General features: G+C 42.3%; 1 protein-coding gene across 12 annotated transcripts in view; it reads right to left on the bottom strand.

The window, feature by feature from the left end:
- Nucleotides 1–214: 214 nt before the first annotated feature.
- KCNIP1 (potassium voltage-gated channel interacting protein 1) overlaps nucleotides 215–25,891 on the bottom strand; it is a 469,203-nt gene continuing 443,526 nt past the window's right edge. For all 12 annotated transcript variants that reach the window (XM_027665221.1, XM_027665222.1, XM_027665228.1 and 9 more), the window contains 7 exons: nucleotides 19,614–19,738; nucleotides 12,808–12,877; nucleotides 9,935–10,005; nucleotides 8,149–8,256; nucleotides 7,513–7,617; nucleotides 6,899–6,961; nucleotides 215–4,747 (listed from right to left, as the gene is read on the bottom strand). In XM_027665221.1, the coding sequence (XP_027521022.1) occupies nucleotides 4,700–4,747; nucleotides 6,899–6,961; nucleotides 7,513–7,617; nucleotides 8,149–8,256; nucleotides 9,935–10,005; nucleotides 12,808–12,877; nucleotides 19,614–19,738 (590 nt within the window). In that variant the 3' untranslated portion in view covers nucleotides 215–4,699. The remainder of the gene's footprint in view (nucleotides 4,748–6,898; nucleotides 6,962–7,512; nucleotides 7,618–8,148; nucleotides 8,257–9,934; nucleotides 10,006–12,807; nucleotides 12,878–19,613; nucleotides 19,739–25,891) is intronic.

Raw genomic sequence — 25,891 nt, 5'->3', positions numbered from 1 at the left:
GGGTGTTGAACAGGCAGTGCCCGCACCTTCTCCTTGCAGGGACACTGAGAAGCCGGGGTTGGCATTCTGCAGGGGCCCTGCTGTCTCTCGGAGCAGGCGGTGCCTTGGTGGCAGTGGTGCCGTGCCTGGGTGCCTCCCAGGGCTCTGCGTGGCCAAGGGCTGGCTGGGCAGTGCTCCTGTGCAGGCACTGCACTGAGACCAATACACATTTCACACAGACACCTTTATTTTCACATTTCTGCATGTATGGATGTTCTTTTTCCTGGGATGTACCGGTAGACAGATTATACCCTGCAGAACGGAGTTTAGCAAACTTTATATGTATGTATGTACACACATATATATAGTCTCGCAAAATCACTCCTGCATTTGTCCACGTGTCAGAATGGATGTTTACAACAAACTAGAGATAAAGGGACACTGCTAGGTTTTGGGTTATTTTTCTTATCTCTAACATAAAATAGTGTTTGCATTTTTTTTCAACTCAATTGCCTGTTTTCCTGCTTATACTTAAGCAAAACTGCTGAAAAGACATGCCTGTAAGCTTTCCATTTATACTACTCCAAAATACTATCAGTGATGCAGGTGGAAGAACATTTCTGAATTCTTATTTACACAAGGGCCAGACTATCAGTTCAGTGTATGTTGCCATACCAAATATAAGAGCACCTCTGAATCAATGATGCAAATAAATCATTGGCATGTAAGTGCTACACTCACAGCACAGTTCAGATTCACAGCCTCTATGCATATGGATATGTGTTTGAGTCCTACTTTTAAAAGTTTCTTTGCAAATTTTTAACCTGACAGTGTCCCTTAAGGAAAAATACATATTGGGCTTAAGAAAGGACACCCTCCTAGAGATATTTTCTTTTTATTATTAAAACCAACATTTTTTAAACCATTAAACAAAATTGAATACAAATTACCATCGGAGAATAGCATTTGTAAGAGTGAAGCTTTACATGGCTACTCCATTACCATGGCTTTAGTTATCACAATTTACATTATTTGCACATTTCCTTAGGTCTTTCATGGCACTTCCATGAATAATAAGAAAAGGTTGATACAATGCTGCTATCATCTCACCAGAGGTCACCAACGGACACATGGGTGTTTGTTCTCAACACATGTTGCAGTCAGGCAATGCCAAAGTCCTGCCCATGGTGCCCTAACCTCAGGGTATCTGTGCCTCGGGCTTACAGCTTGGCTCATAGTTACTCACAATATTGCAATGCATTCAGAAGAACAGGAAAACAAACAGCCAAACAGCCACAGAACAGGCACGGTACATTTTTTTTTTCTTTTTTTTTTTTTTCATTATCATTAATCACATTCCTATTTTTCAACATGTTGCATAAAATGCATGTTAGAAAGGCTTTCTTTAAAAAAATGCTGGCACGGAGATGCAGACTAATGTTTGTAACTAATGACACAGAGTCCTGATTCAGACGTTATTTAAACATTCACCACTTGTAGGAAATGAGCACAGTTGATAGCACTGACATAGTCTGACTGTAGCTGAGAAGCAGCACAGGAACTGCCTTCCATGTACTGGCAGGAGGATTGATGAGGGTAGGGATTGGAATAGCATACTGTGTTTTATTTAGAAAGCTGTAGTCATATTTGTCATAAATATTACAAGCCCCATTTCTGAGCGAGGGGAGGCTTGGCAAGTTTACAGAGTAACATTCATGAGAAAACATAAAAAACCAAACCCAAAGCCATTTCCATGCAGAGCACGACTCTCTCACAGTCACTGGATCTCTGTCACCTGTTGGCTGGAGCACATCTGCACACTTGTGCATCCCAGCCTCTGACTGTAGCAGTGGGATCAGGGACAAACATAGGGCAATAATTGGTTTTGCAGTGGCAAGAATTCTGCCACAGACAGAATCTGCAATCTGAGCTACAGGAAAATACAACTGTGGGTGCCACTTTGCAAATCCTCCTGTCTCAGCTACCATAGGGCTTCAGGTGGAACACAGAGCTCAACCCAGGGCTGAACATCAGGGGTGCCTGGGAGGTGTCTGACTCCTATGAGACCAAAACTGAAGCTCTTTATGCCTCAAGGGCAAGACTCAGTGTGGCTGTCAGCATCTCCCTGATGCACCCTCATCATTCCTGGGAGTGGAAAGCTGGCACAGCAGCAAAGGAGATGCCAGAACTGCAGAGTCAGTACTGGTACCCAGCAATGCACTTCAGCAGGTACTGTCAGGAACACCAGCTGTGGGGAGTGTGGTGTCAAACTGGGGCTCCACTCAACACAGGGTGACAGCACAGGCAGGCCCTGCACAGCACTACTGCCAGCGGGGACAGGAACCAGCTGAGGCCAAATTCATCACAGTAACCCCAGAAATTAATTTAGCTTCAGGGGCTATGGTATCATGCAACTAATAACATTTTCCTTTGAAAAGGGTACATTCCGAACGTTTCTGTCTGTATGTGCCATCTCATTATCCCATTGGGAGCAAGACTGTTAGAGGAGAAAGGCATTGTGCTAGCCCGATGCAAATTCGTCTTTTCCATTGTCCTGACCACTTCTCCCTCCTTTGCAGTTAACTGCTTAGACTGATAACAGACAGATGTTGTTTTGGTGGGAGGGAAAAGCAGGTAATTAATTATATTTAATTCTGTCATTTGCTAAAGTGATTGCAAGAAGAATCAAGAAATAACACTGTAAACTGTGTATTGTTTCAGCTACAACTGATGACTTTATCAAGTGTCTGTTACATAAAACCTAAATGGACAGTACCCAACAACTGGAGGACAAGCTACTCTCTCAGCATGACATCCCTCAAGCGAATACAGCCCCTCATGGGAGCTGCTGTGCTCTGAATCACTGCTGGGAAGGAATTAATGGTGCTTGTATGACAGGCAATAAACAAGACAGACTAGAGTGTCATTCCTGCAGACATGCAACTTCACTCGAGTAGCACTTTTTATGAAAAGGGGACAGCTTAGAGAAATAAAATTAAGACTACACTGAAGTGTATGGAGGAGCACAGTAAAAGGTGAAAATGCACCATCTTGGGCAATCAGCATATCATTCATTACACTAGGACTGATCAGACCTACTTCTATAATCAGGAATGCTTCAACAGACGAAATTTTTATAAAATTAGGGCTACAGAATTGAGGCATTCTATATATTCTGTATTATAAAAAGCTTGCACTTACATAATTTTTAAAATATATCTTCACTGCTAACAGTTTATTTGTAATATAGTATCTGATACAATAAAAATATATGCTTATGGAATGGGAGCAATGCAGCACTATGGCAGGGACCGTCCTGTCTATGTGGTTTGAGCAGCTGGAAAAGTTGTCTGTTCCCTTCTTGCCTTGGTTTCTCAGCCATTACCTACCTGGAGATGGCAATGGCACTATAGTGTGTCAGCTTTCCTAAGAGGCTTCTGCAGAAAAGGCTCTGACATGTTCCTCAGCTGACAAATCACCTACTGGGCAAAATCCAACCTTGGTGTAAATTCATTACTTTTTTCTGTTTTAGCAATCAAAAAACCAACCCCCCCAACCCAATACTCTACTTGGCATTAGCAAGGAAATGGGGCTTGTACAAGGTATGCTACTGCCTTGTAGGACAAAAATGCGGGCTTGGCATGTGATTCTGAGGGTAACAACAACTCAGTAGCTCCCAATCAAATGTACAGGGCAATTTGTGGGTGCCAAGGTCTGTATGTGGAAACACAGCTGCATCTTCTGGGTCCTGTTCTTCACTAAGTAAATAAGTCCATAAAGGGAGCAAGAACTTACTGTCATGTCCAATGGAAAAATATAAACATTCAAATGATGAACTTAGGAAGTGTGTGCCAAACTACAGCAAAAGGACCACAGCACATGCCCACACTGCTTCTGAGATGCACAGTGGGGAATCACCTTGTGTCCCACCACATGCTGCGACTGCAGCAGGTGGCTGGGACCAGAGCAGGTAATGATCTTTCTGTACCAGCCCTTATAAACCTGCCTGGTCTTTCAGGAACTTACCATCATTGAACAGGATTTGTTCTGTAGTTTGTTTTTTATATGTGCAACATGTTTTGCTCCTTTCTGGCTCACCCTGGCATGAAGATCCCCTGGTTCGTGTGTTCAGGAAGAACTCCACCAAACTCAGCATGGTGGCACCAGTGCATGTGAGAAGTGGGATCTGTGCAGAAATGGGGATACTGGTTACATAGCCTGTCTGCTCAATGTCCCAGGTACATTAACTGTTCGTTTTTCACAGACTGCCCTGGTAGATGTGACTTTTGTCAAAGCAGATAAAACGGCAAGGCATTCATCAAATATTGTGCCATATGGTAGCATAGACTGAGCTGTCACTGGCAATAGATGGCTGAATAGTTATTGACATGTGCTATCATAGGTAATTAAGCTTGCTAGATTAAAAGCAGGACTTGTGCCTAGCAAACAATGCTCTATATTACTCATTGAACTTCGAGCAGCAGTTCTCTCTTGTCAGGGTTTATTAAAATTTTCACATGCTTCCAAAATGAAACAAAGGGCCACCGGCGTCTCCTGGGGAGAAGAGGTGGGATCGGTTGCATTCAGTTGCCATTTGGTTGGAGATGTCATATAAAATCCTCACGCACTGGACATGGCTCAGTTGTAAAAAGCTTTCACCCAGAAAGGAGATCTTTGTTACACAGGAAGTCTCGGACTCCTCCATCACTTGGTTACGTGGTTACATGACATTCTCAAAGAGCTGTAACGATCGCATGATATTGTCGTCCTGAAAGCAAGGAAAAGATACTTCCATGAAACCAGCACGGTAAAGCACAATTCATAACTCTGCCTGGCACAGGGAAGCTCTGCAGCTGCTCCTGCAGGAAACAGCCTTGCTCTGGTAATGCTTTACCCCCTCCATGAGCTGGATTGATTCAGTGCCCAGTCCCTGATTCAGCTCAGAAGTTGTCTCTTACTTTAGCCCTGGGTTGGTGTGGGGCAGGCAAGCACAGGCTGTTGCTCTGCTAAACCCTCGGATGCCACTGATCCTGGGTGTGCAAATGGGCACTTGGCTAATAATGCTCCACAAGTCCGACTGAAATGGCACGTTTTGAACAGATAAGAAAGCTACCTTGAGGGAGCACTTCATCTCAGAAATACAACCAGCTCAAAACCAAAACACATGCAATCTGTGCAATCGTAGCCTCTCCAAGGTTCCTAGAGCCAACTGAGAAAGTTACAGACACATGGGAAATTCTGAAATTGTACTTCAAGGTAATAACAAGAGTAGTATACAAAAACATGATGATTTTTTTCCTCCCAGGAATTCAGTTATTCCAAAAATTAGAATAGCTGTTTGCCTGTAACATGAAATTAGTTTTCCACATTGAGCAACTTAAGAGATCTATTGCACTGCATTCCTCAATCATATTTTGAGGCAGCATTAGCTATGTCCCTTCTAACCCAGTTTGGTGGATACCAATCATCCTCTCCAAGGCAATGCCAGGAGTTTCCTGCCCACAAGCCAGAGCCTCTGCAATGGCACAAGTAAGCACTGTAGCGCACTTACGTTGGTTTTTCATAAAGGTAATAAAATAAATAAATAAGTCCTGCCCACTAGGAAACCACACCTGCCAGAGCATCAATCTGCCCAGCTCCTAGTGCAAGGATGGCAACAGAAGGAACCAAACTCAAACTAGGGCAAAGAAAAAAACCAGTTAAAAGTGAAGTAAAGCTGCTTCAGTTCTGAGACCACTAATCATAGACATCCCTACAGTCAAATGATGAATGTGAAGAATAATACACTACACAAATGACCAAAGTAAAGATGGTGCCAAAAATTAGCCAACCAGGAGGGACCAAGAATGAAGTAACTGAAAAACATTAGTTTTCTATTATGCATCTGCTAACAAGGATTTTGCTGCCTGAAGACCCTGACTGAGAGGTAATCTGGATATGGCCAGAGCCAGGCTTGACACAAAACAAACAGCAAGCCAGCCCAGCCCTCCAGAGTGATCATCTTCCCCTTGCTCAGGGGCAGAAGAGTTGTCTGGCTGCAGAACTGGAAAGAATTTTCCAGGGAAAGTAAAATACACAGAAGGGCCATCATGCAATTATTTGCACTAATGTAAACGTTACAAAAGGCAGAGATTGCCTTTTAGACCATTATTGTACTGGTCAAGTATTAGAGATATATCTGAGCAAACATTCACACACTTAACTGATGTCTAAGACAACAGACATCAGGCATGTTAATGCAGATGCTTCTTTATGCCAGTGCTAAAAATACCATTAAACATTTATCACAGCCATCCTAACATAGGAAATTTGCAAGAGGGACATGATTTCCAAAAGAGAAAATAAAATAAAAATCATTGTTATGATGACAGCATTTGCTTTTAATGTTTGATCATAAAAACATCAACTGGCTTTATAACTTAGTGCTGTAATTGCAAGATTTTGAGACACCTTTGTCTCTGGGCGGTTACAGCACTGTGGTACCTGATAAAGACATTTGGGGTAGCACACAGAGACAGTATCAGACTTTTAAAATGAAATTAAAAACCAACCAACCAAAAACCCCCCAAAATCCCAACCAACCAACCAAAAAACCCAACCCAACCAACCACCAAAAAACCCCACCCAAGGCAGTTATGAGCTTTCTCTAGAGTTGTCTACAACTTCTCTAGTGCTTGTCTACAGACTCAGGCACTCACTATCTCACTATTCAGTCACAGGCTTAACAGAGCATCACCAGAAACTCAGTCTTGAAGCTATTTTTTTGTTGTTTTGTTGTTGTTTTGTTATTTGGTTTTTTTCCACAGAAAAAAACCCAGAATCCTGAGCAGCATCTTATTTCATACAGAGTTTGTCCAAAGGGAAGCATATGATGTGGCATGAGCTAGACCTTTCCTTGCAGTTATAATTTAGTCCTTACCTCCTGACACGATTCAATAAACTCATCTAAAGTTACAACTCCATCTTTGTTTTTATCCATTTTCTGAAAAATAAAATTAAAAAATTAGTTTTCATTGGCAACACTGTTGTTACAGTATAATATCTTAGTTGATGCAATCTAAATAAAGCTGGGCACTTGATAAGCTTAGATCACAGATTCAATGTCATTGCCAGCTTGGCTGACTGCTAAGGACTCTGGGATTTGGAGCACTTTTGAGGTTATCTCCAACTATTTCCTTGACATACACCACAATCTCTGCACTTATTCCATTGGTTATTTATTCACTGCTTCACCAACCCCCACCCACGTTCCTGTCTGTCATTAGGGCAGTTGAGAGAAGCAGCACAGAAGGGCCGCAACACATGGCAGAGGCTTCAGACTTACTGCATGTGGGACATCCCAGTGCAAAGGGTCAGGCTAAGAGACAAGTCAGATACCCCTGGAGCCAGGAAATCAGCAGACACTGTAGTGTTGGGCTGAATGGTTGCTAGGGTTTATTTTGGAATATACAGTGAGGCACAGACACAACTTTCCTGTAAAGTCTATCAGTGTATAGCTCAAGTGTTAAGAAAAACACAGAAAAAACCAGGTACCTGGAAAAACACTTCTACATGCTGCCTTGGTGCATCTTCCTTGAGCACTGGATATGTGTACTTTCCCATCATATCATAAATTGCCTTTACGATATCCATCATTTCCTGCCATAGGAGCATGCCAGCACAAACACAAAAAGGAAATTAAGGGAAATGATAACACATTTCTGTCTTGTACTGCCCTTTCCTTCACCCTCCTTCTCCTATTACAAAACAGCACATAGAATGCCTGTACATGTGCATGAAGACAGATGTAGCATGACATACAAATTCATCCTATTTAAAGCAATTTCTTCTCCCTGCCCATGCCCTGCCTTTGCCCCAGCTGTTCCAAGGCTCCCACAGTGCTCCCTCTGCTCCTCCAGCCCAGGGCCTGTGCTCAGACACAGCAGCTGTTGGGAGCAAGTGGGGTGCTCTGTCCTGAACCTGTCCCAGGGACCCTCACGGCTGGCACTGGGAGCCTGGTCCCTCTCCACAGCTGGCACAAATTGCCACTCAGCTCCATGGCCAGTGGCAGTAACTGCAAACCCTCCAGGACAGTTTTGAGTAGACCAAGATGTATTTGAAACATATTCAAGGTTACCATGCTCTCTCTTCTCTTCTGAAATCAACCACATTTGTCAGGAACAGCCTTACCTCCTTGTTTATACAGCCATCCTTATTTATGTCATACAGATTAAATGTCCATCTTAGCTTTTCATGAACAGTTCCGCGTAGAAGAATAGACAATGCCATCACAAAATCCTGGTTTGAAGCAGAGAGAGGTGTGAATTTTCATAACATCCTTTTCTAAGTCCTCTTTATATGATGCCAGTCAAAAGATTTATCTTTTAAGGATGGAGCATATGGTTATCAATCTCTTCTGGCTTCCTTTTCTGAAAATGTGTCCTTTCTGACTGAACTCAATGGATGAAGCATCTGCTAAGATATTTGGTTTTTAAGAGCACTGCCAGATGCTCCAGTGGCCATTCTCCTCCCTGCTGCAAGGAGTCCTCACTCAAATTGCCGCTACCTGGCTAAACACAGCTGGACTGTGCCTGTGGAAGTAGAAGCTGATGCTGTCTTACCTCCAGATCTAGGTGCTGGCAAAGTAGGGAGAAAATCCAGCATTTTCTCTATGTTCACCTTAAGAGATCCTAAACTCCTTTTAGATCCTAAAAGCCTTCGGTTTTGTTCTCTGGCAAAGTCTGTCAGACTAGACCAGATGTGATTCCTGTCACTAATTATTCAGTGTGGGACACAGCATTTTAATTGCATTTTTTTGTTTCCAGTAAAGTTATTGCTTCCAATAACTTTGATTTATTATTTATCCTGCATAGTGGCTCAGGCACCGTGAGTAGCATTGCTACAGGGGTTTGTTAGCACAGGCAGAGCTTCAAGCTAACTGAGCTATAGTTATTATAACTTTAGTCCTTCCCTTGTCACCTCCATGAGCTCTGCATGAGGCGGTGAATCACTGCTTAAAACCCCCTGCTCCTATTTGCCAAGGCTCAGAGGAATTTGAATTTGTTCAACAGTATAAAAAAGGGGACAAAATGCTTATGTTTGAGAACCAGTAAATGGTCTGCCAGGAAGGAAGGCTCACCATTTTCTAGGGGTTTTTTTTTAGGTTTTTATTTATCAGCATTTCCCTGTTCTCAGCCTGTTTAGGTTTCTGGACACCTTTAACTACTGAGTAGCTGCCATACACAAACCTCGTACTGCAGTCCTTTCTACAGAGACACACAGATACATACGGAAACATTCCCATTTTACATTTAATGAATTAACCCATTTCTCAATCTTATATGAAAATTACTGGAGTTCTTGGCCGTTTGACAGCAAAGGCAAGACTGCCTATGATTTGTAGTTTTATAATGACAGTGAAATGTCTTCAAAGCTATGAAGTTCATCCAGCAGAAGTCTATGACTTAACATATCCTTTTGCTGCACTCCTACAACTATTGTAGCCACGGGCCTTTTACTTAAAGGGTGCATTTAGTTTCCATTAGATACCAAGTACCTGAGATGCTTATTCAACACATCAAATAAGCTTAGAAACACCATATTCCAGGAACATAGAGATACAACTATTCAATTACTTAATGCATGATGCCTGCAGAAGGTACAATTTGCAAGTTATCTGTACTCCTCATCTCTCTTCATATGGGACTGTCCTCAACCACTCTCCTCTGCCACATAAACCTCTGTGCTTTCTCCTGATCCTGACTATTATGACTGAGATGTTTCTTGACTGAGAGGAAACATAACAGCATCTGCATAAACTAAACTGAACCAGATTTTAAAACATCAACTGACTTTAGACTGAAACCTCTAACCTTTAATCCAACAAGTCCTACTACTTTACAAGGAAGAATGGACAGAAAAGCTTAAAAACACAAAACTGAGAAAATGGAGTAGAAGGAAGATGCAAACCAATTACCTCGAACTTCACTGAGCCATTTTGTGCAGTGTCAAATGCATTGAAGAGGTAATGTGCATACATGCTGGCATCTGAAAACACAGAAACATGAACTGGTACAGCAGCTCTTTATACACTAATGGCTCTAAACAACGGTTACGATCTTATTTTCCTTCTTTATAAAAACCAACCTTGTAGCATTGCCAGGCATTCTGTGAACCAGTAAATGATAACATGGGCTTGCAAAATCCTGACAGCATCCCTTAAAACAGCCTTGAAATGCAAAAGCTTTTGTTACAGTAGAAACTATTTGGATTATGAGGCTTTACCTGAAAGAACGAGCAGAAAAAACCCAACCATCCCAGAATGTCTCTGGGTCAAATGGAGTATTAGCTCTGGTGGGAAACACAGCAAAAATACCAACGACTGTCGGCAGCACATGTGCATCCTTCCTCTACCATTTTGTTTTGTTTGAGACATGGCAGAGACCCCCAGGGACTGCTCATCTTCAGAAGGCTCTTGCTCCAGTAACTTGATTGCTTGAGAGCAATCTCACCTGAAGCACATTTTCATCCTTTTGAATCTTAAACTGCTGGTTTTAGAAAGCCTTTTCTATCAAGAAGAAAAGTCTCTATAGCTGTGTGAATGATGGCTGTTGACTAGGAATAACAGTGATGGTATACAAAAAAAATCCAACTGGTGTACAACTTAAAGACCTTCAGTGGCCTGTTCTCTGCTCTGGAGGCACTGCTCTCTGTATTACCAGAGCCCAGCTTTTCAAGATAGAAGCAACTGACACTAAAGTTCCTTGATTATTTCATTGTTACTCTAGCAGCCACACGCTTTTGGTCTCTTCTAGTCTTTGTCTCTAGCACACAGCATCAGTCAAACCTGAATCTCCATACTCAGTGTATGGGTATTCAGGTGAAGCCTGGTGCCCTGTGCTATGTGCACAGGTGGAATGACCCAGCATCTCCTTACTCTGACATTATTCAAATCCAGGAAAGTGTAATAGTGTGCAGAAAAATCAAATACTTAAGTTACTGTCATTCATAAGGATAGAATACACCAGAGTTTAGGGGAAAAAAAATCATGTACTACATTTTTAAGAGAAGGATTCTGAAATAAAATAGCTCCAGAAGAAAACCACAGCATTACTTATGGGATAGTCCTACTAAAAGCTCCTATTAAACTAAACTAAACTAAACAATGAACTAAAAATATTAAGCTAGAGGTCTTATTTCAATTTGGTACGATGTACATTAAGAAATACTTAGTTCACTAGTATCACTTGATGACAGATTAGCAAAAATTAAAACTGCTAAGGATAGGAGCCCTATGTACACAAAAAAATGTACACAACCCTGGGGTGACAATGTTGTTATAATTCAGAGCTACATTACCACCTTTAGGTTGTACAGGTTTATCTGTAAAGAGTGCCATAAAAGTGAAAGAATCTCTGAAGATTCCAAAATCTCACAACTTATGACACTAAGATTATACAAATAGTTTGGAAACCAAGCAAAAGAAAACAGTGCAAAATACAAAATCCCATCTGCTGTTGAACTGATTTACAATTAAGCATGGTTGTACTTCCATCATCATTAACTAAGGGAGAATCACATTTCAAAGGAACGGGACACACAGAAAAAGGAAAGACAAGTCTTCGACAACTTCAGTAGAATGGAGAAAAGTTATCTATCCATGAAAAAATGAAGTTTCTATGCCTGACTGTTTTTTATATCTGAGCTGGGTCAAGTAAAGGAGTTGTTTGGGTAACTGATTTTCCTTGGACTTACTGGAACTCAAGTTGGAAAAAACCCCACATCCAGAAATACATTGAGATTATAAATACTTAAATTTTTTCAATCAATCAATCAATGTACTGGTTGCATTTTATAACAAAACAAAGCAATCACAACAGGAAATCATCAAGTCTATACTGAAATTTAATGCAAACTTTTTATAGGTGTACATCTTTGAGGTCCTGTGCACTGTAAAACACATAAGCATAACGTGGTTTATCTTGTCATTTAGTTGAAAAAACACTTGTTAATACCTTCTTAAAGTAAAGGACATGCACACATACAGTCTTGCAGAAACATCAGTTATCATTCCCCAGGGAGTGTATTCTGCAGCTGCTACAGGGTGGAATAGATTTGAAAAGCCTCAAACACTTAATCTGTTACTAAAAAGATTTTTACTAAAAAGATTTCTACCAAAAAAAAGATGACTCATTTCTTTCAGTTTGAAAACAGCATCCCTACTGAACATATCTAGTTAGAAGAACACATAGATTCTTGATGTTTTTAAAAGGCAATAACATATATTATTTGACTGATTTAATACAATACTTTAATATTCCCATACATGACATGACGCTGTCCTAGTAACACAAACACAAAAAATGATCATTTCATGTAGCCAGGAGTTCACATATCAACTAAGAAATGCTTTAAGAATTTTAAAAAGTGTTTGATTAATTTTCAGGCCAAAATGAGGTCTGAGACCCTCCTGTGCTAGACACTACATGCCCAGCAGTCCAACAGCAGGGAAGCAAAGACACACTGAGGGGAAGCAATTTCACTTTCTGCCAGCCAGAAAGTCAGTAAAGAAAAAATCATCAATCCCCAGTTTCTACTTTGGACCTGGGGAATAAAGAGCTGAAAACTAGGGACAATCTGTAATGGGTTTTGTCCATGTGAAATAACTGTTCAAAGGGCCTAACAATCTTATCACCTTGATGTTTGTGTTTCTGTCTAAAATCCCATAAAGCTTAAGCTCGGTTCCCACTCCTTGCACAGATGATGTGCAGCAGTTCTACAGCCAGCTGGCAGTAAGGAATGTTAAGGCATGCTTCAATAACCCTGACAGGCACAAAGCACTCTGCTTACCTCCATGAGGAAAAAACTGTGCATAGATCTGTTTGAATGTTTCTTCATTAACAACCCCACTAGGACATTCCTGTTGGAAAACAAAAAAAAAAAAACCAAACAAACAAACAAACAAAAATGAAAACAAACAAACAAACAAAACCACAAAACAACAACAACAAAAACCAAAAACAAATCAAGAAAAAATACAGCCTTGTAAAGGTTCATCTGCAAAACTCTATGGGCCCGAAGAGAGCAATTAAACAAATCACTCTGCTGTTCTCACAGAGTTCTGCATGCTCAGGCTGTGCAGCTGGAGAAATTGAAGTAATTCAGACTGCAATTTCATCTTAAGCATCTCACAGACTTGGTTCACCATTATTAACATTTCTAACTTCATTTTCAGCAGTGTTTCATCACAGTTTTATAGGATGACCTAGAAAGGCAGCTCATGCCTTCTGTTATATGAAGCTTTCATCTAATAATTACAAATAATGTTCATGCCAGCTAACACCTTCCTGCCTGATGCCTCCACAGATATGAATTCATTAATCCTCAGCAGCAGACTGTGGCTGGATGCCTGACAACAGCTCCATGGAGGTGAACAGTTTGCAGTACACTAGTAAGTCCGTACAAACAAGCATTAATAACAGCCAAAAAGATTAGACCGTTTTTAACCTGTTTATCTGCTCAATCTTCTGTAAAGTTCTGAGGAGCCAGACTGTGCCCATGCAAATTTTCTAGGCTGGTGACCTGTGGGCTTATTTATTTTTAAGCTCTGATACTGCAATGCAAGGCATTTAATTTCACTTTTGGCTGCTTTAAACAAGGGCAAACCTTTAGGAAAAAAGTGACAGTTTTCAGCACTGAAATTCCTGACCAGCCCCATGAAGCAGGCTTTGGGAAGGGAAAAGGGGGTTCCACGGGGCACACACTCCCTGCCTGCCACGCCCCGCCTTGCAGAGCCAAGGGACAGCCTTATTCTGGCAGCATCACAGGTTGTGGAATTTCAGATGAGTAAACTTCCGGAAGTCTAAGAAAATCCCTTTGAATTAGTGACACAAGAAGCTGGAGGAAGATTCAACTCTATGACTTAGTTATTGATGAGTTGTTTAGATACCTTTTAAGAACAATAAGGGCTTTGACAAGAAATTCTTCCACCATGAAGCGCCTATAAAAGGAAAAAAGGCATTTTTTCCGAGCCTCTGATCTGCCATCATCACCTGCTGCTGATATGTATTCACTAACAATGGAAAAGGACAGAACCAACAGGAAATCACTTAATCTTGTGCAAGTCAAGGAAGGAGAGCAAGGGGTGACAGTGAGGCAGTTCCTTAATCACAAAGCTGTTTGCTATTGAAATTAGGATGGTTAGGTCTGGCTTCCTTCCTCCAATGCAGAAGTCTTGCTGTCTTCCACTCACTCTTTAGGTAGGAAATCATCAGTGATTTGGGAGATATCTGAACTAAATAAAAGAGAATTTGTTGCTTGGAAGTCCCTGAAATTCTCTTTTAGTCTATGTCTTCATATCCTGACAACTGCTCTTCTACCAGTTAAGTGTCCCGATTAAAAGCCAAATCTGACACTGTGGTCTTGACCTCCGCAGGGCCACCCCTTCTCCAGGATCAGTGTTCAAAGCTTGTTCCACACCAGGGGTAAAAAGACTAATTGGACTACCTAAAGCCACTGGCTGCAGGATCAGACCATGTCTTTTCATCTACTGACAAAACTAACAAGACTTTTTAATTCTGTATAGCAAGATTAGATGAGTATCCTCAAACCATTCCAAAACTCCTCATAAAACATCCATTGCCTGGTTTCCTTGTCAAGTGGTTACTTTTTCATCTGTTTGTGCCACTTCTAATAAAGTAGAAATCATAAAAGGAAGAGTAATTCAATAGAAGCTAACAACTACCATAAGAGATTCTCCTAAATGTTTTATAAATGTTCAATTTTTTGAAGCTTATAATTTGATGTACACTAAACAAATAATCTGATATTTATTTATGTTATCTTTTAATCATAGAGCAGACCAAGTACATTATTCACAGCCATTCTTGGGTAGAAATGTTCTCCTTGGTCACTGAAGTGCTGTTGCTCCAAGGCCACACAGGGCACTTGCAAAGTATTTCACCAAATTGTCATTCTTTTTAAAACCAAGCCCAGCACAGCACTTACCCATCCTTTCCAGCACAGTCCTACTGCCCTGACACACCAAGATACATTTCTTTCTCTTCTCTTGATAATATAACTATTATATTCACTAAGAACCAAAACTTCACAATCTTAAAGTGAGTTTGTAAATGAGGGACTGATCATTATTTTCTCCACGCTTCCCATAGCTGCAGAGTCCCTTGGGTGCCTTCCCCCTGCCCCCCGAGGGCCCCAGCCCAGCCCAGCAGCCCTGGGCAAGCAGAGGGAGCTGCCACGGGCACGGTGCTGCTGCCTGTGCTGTCCTCGCTGGGGCAAGGGCTACTCTGGCAGTTTTAGCCATTGTGCCAGCTTAATTTTCTGAATTTCCATGTGATCCTTATTGCTTCTGATGCCCCATCTGGAAGCCAAATGAAAGTTTGCATCAAAGCTTCAGGAGTGCTGGGGAAAGGCAGCGCTGACATTGATCAGCCCATTTAGCTCTCTGTAACTGGATTGCTTGCAGACACATATGCTAGTACCAATTCATTTGCACTTAATTGATCACAATTTTTGTTTTATAAGAGCCAAATAATGCTCAAGAGGCCTCATTAGTGCTACAGTACTACTTAATTCTGCTGACTCAAAAGAAATCTCTCTTGTGAAACGAAGCAGGTAAACTTAGTGTCAGTTTAAATTCCACTGAAGTTAATAAAGGATCACTCATTCAATAAAAAATTCTTGTCAGTAAGAAAAAGCTTAGTATTTGTAAGGCCTTCCTTTGATAGCAGGGTTTTAGGTTAACACCTGTCATTTCTTTAACCTACAAATTCTTTAAAAATGTCAAACAGTGAACATATTTTTGTACTATTGTCAAGCACAGAACCAACTGCTCATTTTCAGAGAACTGACTATCAATCTCTGGCAGCATGAGCTATGCATCTGAACCTACTCTCTCATGCTTCTTCTAAACCACTAAACAGCAAAGGAGCTGAATCCACATAAAACCCAAACAAACCAATCAACAAAACCAAAAGGAAAAAAACCCCAGAAGTTGCACTTGCTGTTCTTTCTTCTGCTGGAATCAGAAATTAACTTCCTCAGTTGCTTTCAGAGTGTGCACTGCAGAGATGCAGGGACCAGAGGGGACCAAAGCATAACCGGCCTGTCAGACCCTTCTCTGGTCGCTTGGCCAGAACATGTGGACGAGAACTCAGGGGTCACATTTTGCTAAACTAGAGGTTGTAAGTTAGCTGACCATAGACAAATCCACAATCCAGATTTGCATCTCTAAGCATTTGCACATCCCACATATTTTGTTGCTCTATGTTCTCCTAGTTTGGAGATGTTTCAGGGATTATTAAAGTATCAGAACATTTCTTCCCTGCTCATACTGCTCGCTTTAGTTTTCAAAAACCTACTTTGTTACAGACAATTACATGTCATACTACACTTCATTACAGGTTTGCTAAAATACACTAAAGCAAGGTAAGGATGTCTCCAGCAGCCCCTCAGTTATTTGGGTTGCCTGTTTCCTGCTTTAGTATTAGAAAATTATCCCTTGCAGCTAACAAGCATTTCCCCTAACAGCACAGCTCCCCCTAAACTGAGCAAAAAGTCCCATAGAAACACCAGGCTTTTTAAATTCATGTACTCAATTCCAAAGAATACAAGCCATTAGAAACATGATCTAAATGGGAGGTACTGAATTACCAAGCTCAAACCTCTGTATTATTCTTGGTCACTTCATTCGTCATCAGTTTATCAATTTTAATCATAAAAATAGTTTCTCACTCTCCTCCCTGCAATTCCATAACTGTTCCCCAAACTTTACTACTCTGGGGGTAGAAACTTCTAATTCATGGCCATTTTGTTCCTGAGCTAAACTGCTGTTTAGCTCAAACAATTCTTTCTCCTGACATATTTGTAGACAGGAGATATTGCATTTTGTTTTGTTAAATTGTACAAAGGCAAGACCCACCAGAGGCTCTGCTGGTTTTGCTGCCTGTTACCTTGCTTTTGCAGAACCCCAGCCAAAGAAATCAGACCAAACATCTCATGTTAATCTGGCTCCAGTCAGACAGCAGCCAACTCCGTGGTGCAAAAGAGACTATTCACATAATGCAGAGCATGTTCTGGGCGCAGAGGCAACTGCTAAGAAAAGCGTGTAATATTGGTCCTGGAACCAAGAGATGTTGGAGGGTGGCACCCTTTCACAGCTGGAAGAGCAAGCTAAAGGCAAGGAGAGAGGGGACATTTGGCCAGGCACCAAGGACACAGGTTAGCGTGCTTTGCTTCTCTGGAGTGGCAAAGGAGCCAAATTTCGCGGAAGCCTCCATCAGTCTGGCACACAAGCACCAGACTGGACCAGTGACACACTAGAAAAAGACTGAGAAAGTTTGAAGGGAGTGGGGGAACAGATTTTGGAGACAAAGAAAGAACAGGAATAAAAGTACTGAGATTTAGGACCCTGGTCAGCCAGGGCTCTAGTCCAGTGGCCACCCTAGGCTGTGCTGAGCTGCCTTTGGTGGAACACCATCCCTGTCCCTGCACACCAAATCCTCTGCAGCCAGGCTGAGCAGGACCTCGGTCCCTCTGTGTCCAATACAAGTGCCTCTAATGGCTCTGTGATTATCCAGGTGTTGCCTTATGACTAAACAGGACCTGTGCAATCACTGAGAACAAGCAGTAAGTACAAGCCGGAGAGAGGAAAATTACTGTATTCCCACAAGGATTTTGAATCTCCAGATGGCACTGTAACATCATCCCAAAGAGCAGACCGTTTGGTACAAAAGCACATTGTACAGTAACAGCTGAGCCAGTCTGTCTCCTGTGCAAAATTACTCATCCCACTGAATCCATGATTTACAGGCTACAAATGTTAAAGCTGCATTTCCACTTCAATTTAAACCTTAGATATGAAACTTTGTGCATATTGTGTGTATAGCAGCTGGAGAAAAACAGCCGGCTTTTTCCTAGTACCCAGATATAAACCAAGACCTTGCCAATTAATACCAAGACCTTCAACAAGGTCCTAGATTTAGGTCACATGTCTGTCATTCTTGCCCTGGGAGGTAATGCCTCTGTACTGCAAAGTGATAGCAAAATTGGGAAGGGCAAGGGATAAGTGTCACGTCTGCTGAGAGTGCTGCAGGTTTGCCTTTCTGGTTTGCATCGCAGCTGCTGGCACAGCCAGCTCCTCCTTTCAGCAAAGAGCAGAGCTCTCCTACACAGGATTCCCAGCTAACAGCAATACAGAAGGCATTGCAGAGATCTTAGCAAAACTGAGTTTAATATCCCACTGTAGGCAGTCATGTCATATCACACTCTATGTTAACTTGTCAAGCTCTGTCTCAAAAACCATATGATTTCTTGCTGGCTGCTGAAAGCATGAAGAGGTTTCAGAGTATCAGTTTTCAGTTAGAAAACTTCATGCGTGAAATGACCTCCTACATGCAGCAAAGGTTGCACAAATACGGAACATACACCAAACAAACATACAGAAAGCTGAGCTGCACCTTGGCCTGCTTAGGTGAGCAGTGGAAATAAAGGATGAAACCACCAAACTCCTCGAAAAGCCAAATATACACTGTACAATTCAACACTGTAATTCAAGCAAATTTCAAGAATCTGTCAAAAAGAAAGGTCCTTCTAAAAGTCCAGCAGCTTTCCCTCACAGCTGCCTGTATTTAATGTAGCTCAGCTTTCTTTTGACAGGTTTTTACCCAGTAGAGTTGATTTTTTAAGACATTTCAGCATTTCACTGTGATGGTCACTGAAATGCTGGAGCTGTCCTTCAAGACAACTTAAAAAACACTCTGTGTTCATTGAGCTAGCTCAATTCTGACCTGTTAATCATCATTAAAACATCAGCTGACACAAACCACCTGGGTGACTAAATCCAGACCCTCAGGCAAACATATAATGAGTACTCATTCTTCAAGGTCCATAAAACATCTGCTCCATGTAGCCTCAGCATTCCCCATCCATTTCTGCTTATTGTGATGAGGCCCTGAGAGGCAGCAGCAGATGACCCAGAAGCCAAGGCTCATGAGCTGCAGATTCCCTGCTCCCAGGGAGAGTGTGGCTGTAACGGTGGCTCACAGACAGGGGCACCGAGCTGTTTGTGCACACAGTCATGCCAGCTGGCCTGCTGCCTGTTTTCACCAAAATCTGCAACCTCTCCTTGTCTCCTCAGTCTTAATACACATTTAACTTTTGATTTCTCTTTGGCCTGCCATTCCATCCTTATACCCTACTTATTCAGGACCTTAAAGTACTCTACTAACATCCTATTACAAGAACAAGATTCTCCTGCTAGATAAAAGATAAAATCCCCATGCTGGGCAGCTAAAGGAAACAGTACTGCTTATATTTGAATAAGTAAGCATAAAAATATTTTCAGGTTGTCTTAAAGTACTGGCGCAGCTGAGGAAATTGTAGAGTGCTTGTGGACATTTGGGGAACAAGTTTAATGAGACTATTATGTGCTGAATATTCATCCAAACCCAGTTTTAGGCAGATTACAGTGTCATAAATATTAGATTGAGAGGCAGATTGTGCTCATTTTGTTGTGTTGGAGAGTTCTAATACAAAACTACTAACGTTTAGCATGGAATAATACAAAATATATCTGAGCAGTTGGGGCTAGCGGGGACATACATACTAGACTCTGTTCATTGCAGTAGTGTTCTTACATTTTTAAATCCTCTATAAAGCACTTGAAGTTCTCTTTTCGTGAAATTGGTTTGTGCTTCAAGCTGTTCGAGTCCCTCGGGTCTATGGCACACTGTAGTCATTTCTAATTCATCTTCAATTTTATCTGAAAGAAAAGACAGGGAAATATTTATTTTGGTTGTTACCTTTGCTCTATTAACATGATGGATAGGACAGACTGGATTTGCAGAGCAACAGAAGAAAAAGAAACCATCAACAGAACTGATCTGTGTAACTGTTGAAAGCAAAATAAAAGCCATAGGAGTAAAGCAATAGCTCACTTTTCTTACTGGGCTGCCAGTTAGTTCCCCATACACAAAGTCAAAACTGGTGGTAAGAGCAGGCAGCAGGTACATTGCTTGAAAAGGCAACACCAGACATTTCATACTTAAATGTTGGAACATCGTGGAGGAATAGGACTTTCAAAGTACTAGCTTTAAAGAAAGCTGTGCAAATATACATGAGAGAGCAGACATGCTTAAGCATATTAGACAATGACATTATAGTGAGGGTGATCAGTGAGGGAAACTCGTCTGTATTCTGATCAAAAAGCTTGCTACAGAGACATCAAAAGTCAGTTTAGTCCTAAGAGAAATTCAAGTAATGTTCACAGTTGCAGAATCTGGAATGAATCCAAGCTGCATTTGCATGGACTTTTTGGGGAACCAGAAAAGAAATGCAAAACACTTATGTGCATTTTATTCAAGAGGTTGTTCTTCCACACGGAAGAAAAATACTTGAGATCTATCACATGCTGTATCACCATAATCTCACTTCTTTTTTGATGCATGTTTTCTCCTGTCAAGCCCATTTCCCCAGCAGTGTATGCAATGCCCAAATACATAGATACTTAGTGTTGATCAGTTTGGGATTCTCTAAACTTTGAGGACCAGATCCAGGTTTCGGCTGACATGAAAATTGAATCTACATCCAAAAGTTGCTTGGCATAAAAGCTAGCACACCCCTTATTGTCAAAAACTGCACAATTTATCCCTTGTAAAATTGTTTTAGGTTATTTGGCTCAAGAATAATATAGTAATTTATGCTGTAAGACAAGGATTTAATGAGAAATGTGCAAGGAAATAGAGTCACTCTGAATAGAGGAAAGGCATGAATTCAGAGCACACTGGCTCAGTGAAAGAACAGACCAGACCAAAGCTGTATTTTTATAAGTTAATTAATTCTGCACACACACACACACACACACACACACACACATATATAGAGAATCATAGAATCCGACGGGTTAGAAAGGACCTCTGAGATCATCAAGTCCAACCCTTGATCCACTACCACCACAGTTGCTAGACCATGGCACTAAGTGCCACATCCAGCCTCATCTTAAAAACCTCCAGGGATGGAGAATCCACCACTTCCCTGGGCAGCCCATTCCAATGGCTGATTACCCTCTCTGTAAAGAATTTCTTTCTAATGTCTAACCTAAACCTCCCCTGGCACAGCTTAAGGCCATGCCCTCTGGTCCTACTGCTAGTTGCCTGGGAGAAGAGACCAACCCCCACCTGCCTACAACCTCCTCTCAGGTAGTTGTAGAGAGTGAGGAGGTCTCCCCTGAGCCTCCTCTTCTCAAGGCTAAACAACCCCAGCTCCCTCAGCCTCTCCTCATAGGACTTGTGCTGCAGTCCCTTCACCAGCCTCGTTGCCCTTCTCTGCACCTGCTCCAGCACCTCAACATCTTTCCTGAACTGAGGGGCCCAGAACTGGACACAGCACTCCCGGTGTGGCCTCACCAGCGCTGAGTACAGGGGCAGAATCACTTCCCTGCTCCTGCTGGCCACACTGTTCCTGATACAGGCCAGAATGCCATTGGCCTTCTTGGCCACCTGGGCACACTGCTGGCTCATGTTCAGCCTCCTGTCAATCAGCACTCCCAGGTCCCTTTCTGCCTGGCTGCTCTCCAGCCACTCTGTGCCCAGCCTGTAGCGATGCAGTGGGTTGTGGTGGCCAAAGTGCAGGACCCGGCACTTGGCCTTGTTGAACCTCATCCCATTGGAACCAGCCCAACTCTCCAGCCTATCCAGGTCCCTCTGCAGAGCCCTCCTGCCTTCCAGCAGGTCGACACTCCCTCCCAACTTGGTGTTGTCTGCAAATTTGCTAATGATGGACTCAATCCCCTCATCTAAATCATTGATAAAGATATTAAACAGAACTGGGCCCAACACTGATCCCTGGGGACACCACTGGTGACCGGCCTCCAGCTGGATGCAGCCCCGTTCACCAGCACTCTCTGGGCCTGGCCCTCCAGCCAGTTCCTAACCCAGCACAGAGTGCCCCTGTCCAAGCCGTGGGCTGCCAGTTTTTTCAGGAGTATATTATGGGAGACAGTGTCAAAGGCTTTGCTGAAGTCCAGGTAGACCACATCCACAGCCTTCCCCTCATCCACCAGGCGGGTCACCTGATCGTAGAAGGAGATCAGGTTGGTCAGACAGGACCTGCCCTTCCTAAACCTGCGCTGGCTGGGTCTGATCCCTTGCCCATCCTGAAGCTGCTGTGTGATTGCACCCAGGATGATCTGCTCCATAACCTTGCCAGGCACTGAGGTCAGACTGACAGGCCTGTAGTTCCCTGGGTCCTCCTTCTGGCCCTTTTTGTGGATTGGTGTGACATTTGCCAACTTCCAATCATCTGGGACCTGCCCAGTGAGCCAGGACTGTTGGTAGATGATGGAGAGTGGCTTGGCGAGCTCTTCCGCCAGCTCCCTCATCACCCTTGGGTGGATCCCATCTGGTCCCATAGACTTGTGAGGATCCAAGTGGCTCAGCAGGTCGCTTATCGTTTCCTCCTTGATTACAGGGGGACTATTCAGCTTCATATTCCTATCTACACGCTCCAGAAGCCAGCTGTCCTCAGAGAGACCTGTCCTACTGTTGAAGACTGAGGTAAAGAAGGTGTTAAATACCTTAGCCTTTTCCTCATCTTTAACAACTATGTTCCCCCCCATGTCCACTAAAGAATGGAGGTTTTCCTTGTCCATCTTTTTGCTACTGATATATCTATAGAAAGATTTTTTATTTTCCTTAACAGAAGTGGCAAGATTGAGTTCAAATCTTGCCTTTGTCTCTCTGATTGTCTTTCTACATGACTTAGCTAAATTCCTGAACTCTTCCTGAGTAGCCAGTCCTTTTTTCCATAATCAGTAGGCTCTCTTTTTCATCCTAATTTCCCTCAAGATCTCCCTGTTCAGCCAGGCTGGCTGTCTTCCCTGCCGGCTTGCCTTTCGGCAGACTGGGACAGCCTGCTCTTGTGCATTTAAGACTTCCTTCTTGAGGTATGTCCATCCCTCCTGGACTCCTTTGTTTTCAAGGGCTGTTTCCCACGGTACCCTTTGAACCAGTCTCTTGAACAGGTTGAAATCTGCCCTCTGGAAGTCCAATGTAGAGGTTTTATTGATGACCCTTCTTGCATCCCTGAGTATTGAGAATTCTATTATTTCATGGTCACTGTGTCCCAGACGGCCTCCGACCACCACATCTCCCACCAGCCCCTCTCTGTTTGTGAACAGTAGGTCTAGCAGGGCCCCATCCCTGGTAGGCTCATTTACCAGCTGGAGCAGGAAATTGTCTTCTATACACTCTAGGAATCTCCTAGACTGCCTCTTCTCTGCCATGTGGAGTTCCCAGCAGACATCCGGCAGGTTAAAGTCACCCACAAGAACAAGGGCTGGCGATTTTGAGACATCTGCCAGCTGTAGAAAAATTCATCATCCTCATCATCCTGGTTGGGTGGTCTGTAACAGACTCCCACCAGGATGTCAGCCTTGTTGGCCTTCCCCCTGATTCTGATCCACAGGCACTCAACCTTATCGTTACTGACTTCAAGTTCTAAAGAGTCAAGAGACTCTCTAACATACAGAGCCACTCCTCCACCTCTCCTACCTTGCCTGTCCCTTCTGAAGAGCTTGTAGCCATCCATGGTGGCATTCCAGTCATGCGAGTCATCCCACCATGTTTCTGTGATGGCAACTACATCAGAGCTTTCCTGCTGCACGATGGCTTCCAGCTCCTCTTGTTTGTTGCCCATGCTGTGTGCATTGGTGTACATGCACTTCAGGTGGGCTGCTGATTTCGTTCTTAACTCAGGTTTTCTGTCCTTCGGCTGATCACTGGAGAGCCTGGTTTCAATCCCTTCCCCCTTCAAACCTAGTTTAAAGCCCTCCTGATCAGCCTTGCCAACTTATGCGCTACAGTCCTCTTGCTCTTCCTAGAAAGATGAATCCCATCTGATTTTCGGAGACTGGGTACAATGGAGTTTGCCCCATGGTCAAAAAAACCAAAATTCTGATGGTGGCACCAGTCCTTTAGCCATCTGTTGATGAGTTGGGCTTTTCTACTCCTCTCTTTATTTAACTCCTCATCCATCCCAGATAGTACAGGAACTGAGGTAAATATCACCTGTGTTCCTGTCCCATGAACTGACCGACCCAGTGCTTTAAAGTCTTTTTTAATTGTCTTGACACTTCTTCCATATGCACGTTTTTAAGGGAGGACACAGGACAGTGAGTGCTAATGGTTAATTAACATTGGTTCACTGTGCCAGTATTAAGAAATCAGTTTGAAATATTGGTGAATTGAGCCATCCTCCTAATCCACCGTATCTGGACTGTCACAGTCAGCATTTGTAGGGCTTGAGCAGCTAAAATACATGCCTAAATACTGTGCTGAAGGTCCCTTGCACAGCAAGGGCATAAAGGTAAGAGATGTAACAGTGAGGGACAGCAGCAGAAAAAGTGGTGCAGAAAAAGTGACCGAATGATGGCAGGTGGCCAAAAGAGGCACACCTTTCCCACACAAAGGGAAAATGAAGAGTCTAGAAATTACAGCTCCTGTTAGAAGAAAGGAGATGAAAAACATTGTCTGCTACAGGAAAAAGAACTATTAATGTAAAATAAGGGGGGAAATCCATTTTCTTTGCATGAGAACTAATGCCACAAAATGAAGGAATGCAGAAGCTGTAAAGAGAGAAAAGTGTGGGGAAGAAATTCTTTAAAATGAGGCAAGAGAAATGAGTGGCTGGAAAATGGAGAGGAAATCCATTTAAAACGGAACCATGTTAGGGAAACTCATCATTAATCCATACATTGCACAGGAAATACCTTTCTAGTGACCTCTGGTTAACCATAAGTTCTCTAAACCTTTCCCTTAACAACATGCACCTAACCTGACTCCTCTCCTGTGCACCCGCAGTCCCCCGATGCCATAAGCAGTTTACACAGGACCTTGGTAGGCATTTGCTTTTCCTCTGTGAAAGGTAGGCGTGGAGCCTTTCTCTGCTCTCTAACCAGCTAAACATTTCCTATCGCTTGACTCTCCCTTAAGTTCTTTCCAACTTCAGTCTGTAAACTATAAGTGTAAAATACCGGCTAACTAGTCTTTATATCCTATAATTTACAGAGAGAGGAAGATAAAAAAGAAATATCTATGGAGCGTCATGTATCTGGTGAGGCTGATGAGGGAAACCAGCCTATTGGAATATTCTCATACTTGCTTTTATTTATGCACCTACAATGCATAGGTTTCTACAGAGGCAGGAAAGATCCAGCTGCGAAAAGTCCCATTCTTTTGCAAGGACATTTTGATACGACTAATTTTTTATGGGTATTTTTTTTTACCATATATTTTCTCAGCCAGGTTTTCCAAACACTTCTGGAATTAGTGTTAGTATTCTAAAATACAAGTAATTAAAGAAAAAGGTCTTACTCAAGAAAACTTGCTCTCTAGCCCCACGATAGTTTTAAACAAAATCTGCAGAACTAGAGCTCAAAACAGAGTTATCCTGATGCCATTTATACAAAAAGACCCAAAATTAGGGTCTTGGAATTATTTTTTTCCCCAAATATTCTGGAATAAAATATTACTTGGTAAACACTCTATTTTAATAATGATATTTGTCTTTTGACTGTACTGACTTCATTCAGTGAATCATTACTTCAAAGGAGTGCAACTCATCTCCTTTGAAGTTTGTCCTGCAAGAATAGGCTTTTCCAGTAATGAGCTTGGGTCCCACAAGGCAGGTATTTCTATGTTCAAAATAAGCCATATTATTTTTGTAGATTTGATTCTATTTTTTATGCTGAGAAATGCGTCTCTTTTCTCATAATAAACTGCAGAAAGAAAATTATGAAAAATTTATCCCTCTCAAAGGGACACTATTTTTTCCTTCTGTTCCCTATTCCAGAACCTGTGTTAAACTCTGCCTCTGAAGAGGATCTGATGGTTCCCTGTGGGTTAATAATTTCATCTGT

The sequence above is a fragment of the Corapipo altera genome, unplaced genomic scaffold (genome assembly GCF_003945725.1).
Source record: "Corapipo altera isolate COAL_440 unplaced genomic scaffold, ASM394572v1 111, whole genome shotgun sequence".
Lineage (NCBI taxonomy): Eukaryota > Metazoa > Chordata > Aves > Passeriformes > Pipridae > Corapipo > Corapipo altera.
This window is presented reverse-complemented; position numbering and strand designations above follow the sequence as displayed.